The sequence below is a fragment of the Ochlerotatus camptorhynchus genome, unplaced genomic scaffold, assembly GCF_037179485.1.
Source record: "Ochlerotatus camptorhynchus isolate MF236.1 unplaced genomic scaffold, CSIRO-AGI_Acam_v1.1 ptg000228l, whole genome shotgun sequence".
In the NCBI taxonomy this organism is placed as follows: domain Eukaryota; kingdom Metazoa; phylum Arthropoda; class Insecta; order Diptera; family Culicidae; genus Ochlerotatus; species Ochlerotatus camptorhynchus.
The window spans coordinates 860,265-871,949 of NW_027040718.1; the positions used below are offsets into that span (position 1 = coordinate 860,265).

At 39.8% G+C, this 11,685-nt stretch overlaps 1 protein-coding gene across 3 annotated transcripts in view; it reads left to right on the forward strand.

Annotated features, from left to right (window-relative positions):
• Positions 1-11,685, forward strand: part of LOC135704004 (neuropeptide F) — a 71,768-nt gene that overhangs the window by 22,086 nt on the left and 37,997 nt on the right. For all 3 annotated transcript variants that reach the window (XM_065225369.1, XM_065225368.1, XM_065225370.1), the window contains exon 2: positions 4,844-5,081. In XM_065225369.1, coding sequence (XP_065081441.1) covers positions 4,897-5,081 — 185 coding nt within the window. In that variant the 5' untranslated portion in view covers positions 4,844-4,896. The remainder of the gene's footprint in view (positions 1-4,843; positions 5,082-11,685) is intronic.

An 11,685-nucleotide genomic window follows, 5' to 3' on the forward strand; every position in this document is an offset into this window, starting at 1 on the left:
TAATGTCCAATGAAAAAGAAGATTGCTTCCACGTGTGCACCTTCTTCCTCTTCTTAAGGTTTACGTGACAAGTGGAATTTTTTACCTGCACGCTAACTCCGAATTACCCATTAATGAGTAAAATTTTACCCATTTTGAAGTGGCTTAACTCATGAAATGAGTAAAACCGACTTTACACATTAATGAGTATTTGATCACTAAGGCAAAAGAACCACTTATGAATTTTAGCCACAAGAAATCGGTATGAATTTTATTGATTTGCATTATGAAAAATAATGTCGACAAAAAAAATAAAATGGAGCGGACTGGAACCGAACCATGGACGTTTAGATTACGAGTTGTGTGACTGGACCACTCATCTGTCAACGCTTGGAAAAATGAAATTGCAAAAGGCGTATAAGAGCTACCTCATGTTAGAGGAAAATCTTTCATAACTCGCACTTATGAAATTCATATGTGTTCTTCATAAGTCTAGCCTTATGAAATTCTTAAGTCTATTTGCCTCAGTGATGAATACGCCAGAAAATGGGTATTTTTTATCTATTTTACTATTTCTGTACATGAGTAAAAAGTACCCATTTTATTGATTTGATTTCTGCTTCATGGGGGAGCCTGTCATCAAACCAATTGAAATCCTTAAACAATGAAATCAAAACAATTAATACACTTTATTGCACGTAAGCAAATACTGTATGCGTGATAATGTTTGCACCATCGTACAAATAAGGTTCCCATTTCACCTGTGCATACAATGCCTTGGTTTTCTTTGCATGCACGTAACCTATGGCTCATACCGAAGTAGGCTGTGTATAAAAGAAAATGATTTACTTAGTTTGACAGTTGCACCATGACGAAGTGGCAGCGTATTCGTGATTTGTCCCACGCGCAAATGTCGCAAAAAGACATTTCAATCACCATGGGAGTGTCCCGGTGGACCGTCAAAAGGGTTTTAGACCGAGAAAAGAAAGGACAACTATCTGCGAAGGTAGCCACAGGTCGTCCGAGGTCAGCTCCGGTTCCGAGGGTTATCGCTGCTATCAAAAGGAAGATTCGGGTGAATCCAGTGCGTTCACTAAGGAAAATGTCAAAGGAACACGGGATCAGTGACTTTACGGCACGGAAGATCGTAAAGGAAGATTGCGGGGCGAAGTCGAGGGCACGGAAAAAACTCACATGATTACCAACCGCATCCGGGAGCTAAGAGTCGATGCAAGAGACGATGCAAGAAACTCTTGAACTTCCGGGAGCTACGAGTCGAACGATGCAAAAAAAATCTTGAACTTCCTTAAGCGAAAAAAGTCCGGTAATCCTGTTCACTGACGAGAGCATGGTTACCGTCGATCCCGTATCAAATTCCAGAACCTACCGGTATATTAGTTCTTTTCCGGTAAAATACGTGGCCAACGAGCACAAGAACGTGTATCTGACCAAGCATCCTGCTAGCGTTATGGTGTTTAGATTGGTGGCTTCCGATGGCAAAAAAATGGACCCAGTGTTCATTCCAGAAGGCGACAAGGTCAACACGGAGGTCTACATCGGGATTTTATGTAAGTATGGTCTTCCGTGGATCAAATAACAGTACGGTCCGAAGCCAAATATTGTATTCCAACAAGATGGGGCTCCGTGCCACACCTCGAACCGCACTCAGAAGTGGTTGCAGGAACATCTTCCGTTCTGGGCGAAGGATATGTGGCCGCCGTCCAGCCCCGATCTTAATCCGCTGGATTACTCAATATGGCGCGTCATGAAGGTCAAGGCCTGTTATATACACCACCCGAGTACAGCAAGCCTCAGACAAACATTGACCCATACCTGGAGAGAAATGGATCCAGACTACATTATTAGAACCTGCCGTGCATTCCGGAAGCGTCCGAAAGCGCAATTGCAGCAAGTGGAAACTCGATCGATGATTAACATAGTTTAAGACTCTGAGAAACATCCCCCCTTTGAATAAATAAAAAAACTCGAAAACGAAATTTTTGAGATTTTTTTTAATTTTGACATATTATAATCGTTTTTTTTTTTTTTTTTTATTAACTCTTTATTTGTTCCAAATTCAAAATAAATTACATTTCATTTTAACCTAGGTGCTCCAGTTACTGCAGTAACGTACCAGCCTTAATTGTTATGATATATATCTAAGTGTTTTTACATTGTTCATGTCTTGGCAATTCAGTATTTTAAACAGGTTTTTTAACCTGCATGTCAGTATAACAATTGATATCTTAAAACTAAAAACTAAAACTAAATCTTATCTAAGTATAAAGGGAATTAATCGTTGCAATTGAGGATTGCAACGATTTTTGCCTGAAATTATTAATTATTTTGTTGGACATTTGTGCTAAAGTCTCAACATTCGAAATTCTATGTACTTCGGTTGTACTGTACCAGGGAGGCAACTTCAAAATCATTTTCAGAATTTTGTTCTGAATCCTTGGAAGTGCTTTTTTCCTGGTAGTGCAACAACTAGACCATATTGGCACAGCATAAAGCATGGCTGGTCTAAAAACTTGTGTAAATATTAGAAGTTTATTCTTCAGGCAAAGTTTAGACTTCCTGTTTATAAGAGGATACAAACATTTTATATATTTGTTACATTTGGCTTGAATGCCCTCAATATGATCTTTAAAAGTTAATTTTTGGTCAAGTACAAGTCCAATATATTTCACTTGGTTTGACCAGTAAATTAGAACTCCGTTCATAGTGACTATGTGACTACTATTAGGTTTCAAAAATAAAGCTCTAGGCTTATGTGGGAATATTATAAGTTGAGTTTTGGAAGCGTTGGGAGAAATCTTCCATTTTTGTAAATAAGAAGAGAAAATATCTAAACTTTTCTGCAGTCTGCTGCAAATAACACGGAGACTTCTTCCTTTAGCGGAAATGCCTGTGTCATCAGCGAACAAAGATTTGTGGCAACCCTGAGGCAAATCAGGGAGATCCGAAGTGAAAATGTTATACAATATAGGCCCAAGAATGCTACCCTGAGGAACTCCTGCTCTAACAGGTAGTCGATTAGATTTGGAATTTTGATAATTTACCTGCAGAGTTCTGTCAGTTAAATAATTTTGAACTAATTTCATAATATAAAGTGGAAAATTAAACTTTTTCAATTTAGCAATCAAACCTTCATGCCAAACACTGTCGAATGCTTTTTCTATGTCTAGAAGAGCAACTCCAGTTGAGTGGCCTTCAGATTTGTTTGAACGAATTAAATTGTTAACTCTTAAGAGTTGATGAGTAGTTGAATGCCCATGGCGAAATCCAAACTGCTCATCTGCAAAAATTGAGTTCGTATTGATGTGAAGCATCATTCTATTCAAAATTATCTTTTCAAAAAGTTTACTTATTGAAGAAAGCAAACTTATTGGGCGGTAGCTAGAAGCTTCAGCTGGATTTTTATCTGGCTTCAAAATTGGAACAACTTTTGCATTTTTCCATTTATCAGGAAAGTATGCCAAATGGAAACATCTGTTAAATAATTTTACCAAGAAAGACAAGGTACTCTCTGGGAGTTTTTTGATGAGGATATAGAAAATTCCATCATCACCTGGAGCTTTCATATTTTGAAAATTTTTAGTTATAGACCTTACTTCGTCCAAATCAGTCCCCCAGGAATCATCAAAAATATATTCCCGAGAGAAAATATTCAGAAAATCCCGAGCAACCTGATTCTCAATAGGACTAGTAAGACCCAAACTGAAATTATGGGAACTCTCGAATTGCTTAGCAAGTTTCTGAGCTTTTTCCAAATTTGTGATCAAAATTTTACCACCTTCTTTAAGCGCTGGAATAGGCTTTTGAGGTTTTTTCAAAATTTTTGTGAGTTTCCAAAAGGGTTTGGTAAGGGTTTCATTTACTTTTTCGAAGATCTTCACTAACCTGAAACGGAACATGTTTTTAGAATGGCTTAATGTTCTTCCTAGTTGCACTTTTTATCCTTACCTCGAAACAGTCGGTACCAGATCGTGACCAGGAATCCTGCTTTCCCTGAAAGTAAAAAAAAATAACTCCCAGCTGCAGAATTATTTTCAAATTAACTTGTTTACCTCAATCAACACCTGCTGGAACGAATCTGTTAATTCGAATCGATTGTTTTTACCGATTTGCAGGCACGCAAAATTCACGAATGTGTGAACATCAACATAGCTGTTTTGACATTAATTGAATGCATATTTTTATCCATTTTAATTGCAGGGGATATTTTCAAAAATAGGGATTTTTTGATTTTTGAAAATATCCATTTTTAGGTTAGCGTGTAGGGTAGAGATCGGCTACAGCCCCGAGAAAAAATTTCATGCACGGGGTTTTTGTAAAGATGCTTTATGATATGAAGCATCATACTGTAAAAACTGAGCGATGTAATTTATTGTTAATCCCATGCTTGAAATATGGTCTCAGGTGCGGCCGAAGCGATTCTCCACCCTATATGATCAACATAGTGTTCATCATGGTATACCGTGCCTTAACTGGTTAAGCTACCGAACCCAAGATAATTAAGCAAGAATTTGCCGTGACATCTTTGCAAAGGAATGAAAGCCACATTCCAGCGTGCACTAAATTTTGTTGTGAATCCGTTTTGATTTTATCATTCATATCGATGTTTTTATCATTCAATACCGTTTACCAATGAATGACTACTTCACATTCCATGAGAGTGCATTTTTGGCAGCAAAGGGTCATTAATTATCGTATTACGTTTAATGATTCAATGAGGTGCAAGACACTCACTGATAAACGACGCTCTACCCCATGGTTTTTCTGGACGCTACATATTCATAATTTAAAATCAAGCAGCACTTGGTACGAATTGTTTGCTTATTTTGCATTTCTCTATTTATAGATTCTCCCTCAGAAAAGCCTCCACATTACTGGAAACCGATTTATCACATCAAAATGGCATTCTCAGCGTCGTCCACATTCTCCCAGCGGATTCTCGTTGCCCTGCTGGTATGCACTCTGCTCATAGATCTAAGTTCTTTCACCGAAGCCCGACCACAGGATGAGCCGACGTCCATGGCTGATGCTATTCGACTCCTGCAGGAACTGGAGACCAAACACGCCCAACACGCTAGACCAAGGTAAGAAGCACACCTCGATCTTCTACTCGCTTTAGCAATCTATTTTACTAAATTGCTCATAGAAGTTTTGCTGAGCTTATAACTATAAATTGAAATTATTAATAACAATCACGCATTTGTATGCCTCGCTGCGGGGAAATTCCCAACTGCAGCAGGCCAAGAAAAATGATGCTGCAAAAATGTTGTTCCAACTTGCCCGAAGACCTACTGCGATGAGCAAACGGCCTACTGCTTCGAAGATTCTTGACTCCATTCATGGCAGGTACGAGAGCAAAACAAGTCCACGTGCGTTGACAGATTTATTTTTGCACGTTTTTCTGGTTTCACTTCCCCAATGCCCTTAACGATATTTACCCTAACCTGCAGCGCGCCCGTGTGAAATGCGTTGACCTTTTACCGTCCGATGTGCTCATGAACCAGAACACACTGTGGAATAACCATTGACACTGTGTATCATAATAATATGTGGTGATATCATCACAGAATAAAATGAAGACCATTTATAGAGGCGGAGGAATGCGATTGGTAGCAGCTGATTTAATTTATGGCCATGTTCATTTGTGTAATTCGTAAAACATGATCTGCAATCATTACTGGACCGCCCATGGTTGCATAGCTGATTGTAATGGGAATTTTATTTGAAAAAATATGTTCGATATTATCAACTTTATCGGTTATCACAATAACAAACTTTGTCTGTGGGACCTCAAATTTCAATCTTATGATATTGATTTAATTTATTTCAGTTATTTTTCTCCCCCTTTGAACACATTATTAGAAATTATTCTGGGAAAATGCTTTTTTTTCAGAAAATCTAAGCGTCCAAAATCTAAATATTTTTTAGAGAGTTTTCATAGAAGAAGCAATTGTTTCTAATATCGGAATCTACAAGCAAGCAAGTTTACCCTTCGTTTTTTTTTGACGTCCATTTTAATACCACCATATGCTTGTTTGCATTTTTTTCTGATTTTTGAAAGAAGTTGCACTAAATTTGGTTGCAACTCGAGATCACACGATCAAAAATACCGATGAAAAAAATCGCGAAAACAGACATGAGTTTACTTTTCTTACTCCGTACAAGACTGGGATGGACCTCGCATCTTTATAACTTTACAGTTGATGGTGTAAACTGAATATAACAATCATGGTGATCACTACAATAGCAACCACATATTCAATTTTGTTCACCCCAGCAGGCCTGGGTTCAATCCCAGTCGGCGCCGCCGGGATGTTCTGAGGCATAACATCTCTGATCACGCCTTCCTTCGGATGGGAAGTAAAGCCGTTGGTCCCCGGTTCATGAGTTGATGGGTCGATAGTTAGGGTCCAGGTGTGGGAGCTGCCTTCCTGGCACGTCGGTAGCATTGGTGCTCAGCACGGAAAACAAGATCGACGGAAAAAAACAAACCGAAGTGTACCTGGTATGGCCTATTTATTTATTTATTTATTATTCTCTTCATCGGACTTTTGATGTCTATATGAAGATTGATGGGGAAAAGCCTATTTGGCCAATATATGTGCAAATAGGCGTAAAAACCTCATATTTTTTTGAAATACAAGGAACAAAATAAAAAAGACACAAAAACAAAATAATAATAAAAAGAAACACACCGCATAATAATTCTAATATGGTCTTCAGCATAAAAAACAAAGCCATTAAAAGAAAATTAGTACACACAAAAAGACTTGTAATGCGTGATTCAATAAGTTTAAAAAGTTTATTAATGGTTGCTTTACAGTACTTTTATTAAAACTTTAAAGTTACAGCATTAGATGATTAAATTTCTTATGTTCGAACGAAATCTCGAACCTTCCTCTTGATGGAGCCCATCAGCGCCCGTACAGTGGAAACGGACACGGAATCAGCGCATTTCTTCAATTTTGCCCGCATTTGCTGGATGTCCTTGACTGCCCCGCCGCTTGCCAAATCATGGCCTTCTTCGTGAACTTGTCGGCAAACACGAACTTGAATCTTCCCGGCACATCCCCACGTCCAGTCGCGATATAAAACTTTTGACCGGGAGGCTGCTTAAAATCGAGTTTGACGTATGTTTCGCCATCGATCAAAGTGCAGCCCTTGAGTTTCGTCAAAACACAATCGTACAAGAATTCTGCTTCTTGTGCCGGTTCGGATGTTTAATGGCTTTGTACGACTTGTATCCTTCCCTGGCAAGGATGTTCCGCACCGTTTGAAAGTTGGCGTTGTACCTTCTGGCCACATCCCGAATCAAAAGATCGGGGTTGGCTTTAACGCACTTAAACACCTTGCTGCGCAGCTGACGATCCCTGGTTCCAGTTTTTCGTAGCTCCACTGATTCCTTTCCACACTCAGGGTTTCGTTGTAGGTTTTGAGCCCTCGACAAACTGTTGTTTTCGGCATCTTCAGCGCTTTAGCCAGCTTGGAACCGGACCACTCCGGATTTTCCGGAATTTCTTCTTTCGAGTTTCATTTGACGTTATTTCTGAACGCGATCGGCTACTATGATCAAACTTGCACCAGTTGTTCTCTATAGAAGTGTAAACAAACCACTGTCAAAGATTTTCGATTCCTAACACTAGAGGCGTGCTAGTGACGCGCGAGGGCGTACCAATTTACTTTTAGTCAGCCTTTAATCGCATGCTATGGCATGGAGTTTGGATCAGTAAAGTCGAGGCCGTCATCACATAGTTGATCGGGAACAAAAAAAAATTGAAACAGGAAATCGCGTATCGTCACCTATCCAGCAGACTACGTTGAATCCGGTGATGAAAGATTTTCGCTGTGCAGTTGAAGTCGAAAAAACCATAGAATTTATTGAAACGTGCAGACATGAACCGTAATGGATCATGTAATTCGTAATTAGTTGCTCGGTGTCCGAGATGCAGGAAACTCCTCGATCGTAGCACTCGTTCAGGTGCATATATTTCGAATTCAACCAAACGGGAAAGTCGATTTCGCTTATCAGCACTTTTGCTGCAAAAACTGCCTGGTTAATCTTACGCCTACGTTCAAGATTTTCAGTAGCCAGGAGTTGGCAACGATCTTCGTAGGGTGGAAGGTTCGTTGAATCATTCCAATGAAGGTGGCGAAGAGCGTAACGAACGAATTTACTCTGAACAGACTCAATCCTCGCTTTCCAAACTGTTTCATACGGACACCATACTAGTACACCTAATTCCAACTCGAAACCCATCAGAGATCTTAAAGATGAATCCGAGTTGCCTGTTAGCTTTGGCTATGATATCCGTGTAATGTAAAGGGGATACAGGGTGTTGCCTGTTAGCTTTGGCTATGATATCCGTGTAATGTAGCTTAAATGTCAAAGCAGAATCAAGTGTAATTCCCGGATCACGAACGTTGTCCACACGCTGCAGAGGTTGGTTATCGATCGTATTATTTAATGCAATAGGTTTTGGCTTGCATTTTGAACACTTAACGTGAGGAAATTCCTCGAGCACCACTCTTCGAAACCATCGATCAGGTGCTGCAACCGCAAACAATCAGTGAAGCATCGCACAACTACGTACATCTTGACATCGTCTGCATAGAATGACCGGCAGCCAGTTGGAAGTATCAAACCGATTGCGTTAATGAATATCGACAATAACGGCGGTCCCAAATTGCTACCATGAGGATCGCCTGAGTTGTTTGAAAAATATTCCGATTTATCAGGACCGATTTTCACACAAAGCTATCGATTGGTAAGATACGATTCAAACCAACGAGTGAGTCCTTGAGATAGACCGAGCTTCTAGAGTTTGGCAAGTAGAATGGCATGATCAACCCGGTCGGATGCAGCCTTGAGATCCGAGTATACGACGTCAACCTGTGCTCCTGCCTCCATATTTCGTAGGCAAAGGGAAATTAAAGGAGTGAGGTTTGTTGAGAAATGTAGTTTCTACAGCTGGCAAATAAAGCGTCGTTGATGATTATCTTGAATACTTTCGAAGCTGGCACAAAGTGAAGTAATTCCTCGGTAATTCTCCACATTTCGTATGTCTCCTTTCTTGAAAATCGGGAACATGAACGAAGATTTGTAACGAGAAGGGAATACACCTAGCTGTAATGAAATATTTAACAGCTTTGAAAGCGGAGAAGAAAACTCCCGTCAGGCCCAACAGCGTTCGAGAATTTCAGCTTCTGGATGGCAGAGTCGACGAGGCCCAATGTGACCGTAAAAAAATCAAAGCTGAACGTGTCACTGAGAGTGTATTACGAAACTGGCTGTATTTGCGAAGAGCCTTAGATCTCACACGCTTCAAGTGTTGTAATCAAGCATTAGAACATGCAGGTTTTGGAGCAGGTCTCCTCAGAGGCACATAAGTAGTTAACGGCTTCATCAATGGACGAACACGAGTCAAGCGACTGCCAATCTACCTGGGCCAGTGAATGATTCTATACAACGAAGTCAGTTTTACGAAAGTCATTTGTAATGCTTTCTTTTTCCAAATCAGAGCCTCCTAAAACACTGCCATTGCACCGGTAAGTGTCTAATGTCAAACCGAGGGGTGATTGATTGAAATTATGGCGAGCGTAAAAATCTGGACAGCATGCAAACAATATTCGTGCTCTTGGATTTTTGATTCACATCGCAAATGTTCAATTTTGAATTCATAGATATTAGAATTAGATAATGGACAAACAAAAATGAATTTTCATACTGCGCATCCGAAGGAATATACCGGACCATGCTGTTCAACGCTCTTGGAACCGATCGTCCAATTCGGTTGGAGCAGAGAAAGCATTTATCACAGACAAACAGACATAACACATTGAATAATTCTCACTGTAAAACATCGTCGCTAAAGCATTACCGCCATCTGTTGAGTACACTGCGGTGGGTACTGGGTAGTACCATAGAGGTAACTCTAAGACTAGAAGGTCCCGAAATAACTTGCTCAACTTTTTGGCTCAGCTTTGGTATTCTCTTCGAAGACCAATAACCCCTCATTTTATCTGTGAAACTTTCATAGCGAATCAAAACAAACATTGCGTAGTACTAGAATTTCGACTAGAATGGGGTTCGTTAATCGTTTGCTTGGGACCAATAGGCTAGTCAAGTAGTGAGCCAATTTAAAATCGTTAGTTTCGTATTGATTGTTGGTAGTACGCTGAACAGATGGCGGTAGTGTGTAAACGTCAAACTCAAGGGAAATGACTATGCGCGCCACAGGTGGCGGTACTACCAATTACGATACTTTTAAATTGATCGTTATATGCTTGTTCGAAGAACAAATTGCGAGTGTTATGTCTGTTTGTCTGTGATAAATGCTTTCTCTGTTAATTCTATAGAACTTTTATGCAATATTGATTGCGAGTTAGCGAGCAAGCTTGTTTTCCGCGAGAAGCCCGAGAGATGTCGTTACTGAGGTCCTATGTTTTGAAATACTATTTTTTCAAGAAAAACTTTTTCAAAGAGTTACGTCTGTTTGTCTGTGGTTAAAAGGTTGGGCGAAGAAGCTGTAAATGGAGGTGCAGTACTGCCGAATGTGCAAGTGAATTAAAGCTTAGATGATCAAAATTCAAGGTCAAATACCCCACAATATGGGTATTTTTGGAATTGTGGTGACATGTAGAAACCGAAAATTGATGTCTGACGCCATTTTGAAATCCAATATGGTGGCTTCCAGTTAGATAAAATCTGGTAAATACTGTCAAATACCTCACAATATGGGTATTTATGGTATCGTGGTAACATGTAGGAATCGGAAATCGATGTATGACTCCAATTTGAAATCCAAGATGGCGGCTTCCGGTTAGAGAAAAAAATGTGGAATCGCGATGACGTGTAAGGACCGGAAATCGATGTCTGACGCCAGTTTGAAATCCAAGATGGCAGCTGTTTATTAGAGAAAATCTGAAAAATACTGTCAAATACTGCACAATATGGGTATTTTTGGAGTCGCGATGACGCTAAGGGACCGGAAATCGACGTATGACGCCATTCTGAAATCCAAAATGGTGGCTTCCGGTTCGATAAAATCTGAGAAATAATGTCAAATACCCAACAATATGGGTATTTTTGAAATCGGGATAACATGCAGGGTCCGGAAATCGATGTCTGCCGCCATTTAGAATTCCAAGATAGCAGCTTCTAGTTATATAACTGGGAAAGGCTGTCAAATACCCCACAATATGGGTATTTTTGGAACCGGGATGACGTGTAGCGACCGGAAATCGAAGGAAGTCTACTGGGACGTTTGTTATACAGCATCTACACTTTCAAAATTCCTTTCCTCGAAGACGGTTGTGTGTCCCTAAACGTCATCCTAATTCTAAAAATACACATATTGTGGGGTATTGACAGTATTTCCCTATTTTTCTCTAACGGGAAGTCGCCATCTTGGATTTCAAAATGCCGTCAGACATTGATTTCCGGTCCCTACACGTCATCCCGATTCTAAAAATACCCATATTGTGGGGTATTGACAGTATTTCCCTGTTTTTCTCTAACCGAAAGTCGCCATCTTGGATTTTGAAATGGTGGCGGTCATATATTGTTGGTATGGGTAACATGTTTTTAGATTATTTTAAAATAGTTACATATAATGTCGTGTAAACGAAACACGCGTTGGTTTACAAGCTTTGGTGGAAACACAACCAGCATCATAATCAAACACGGTG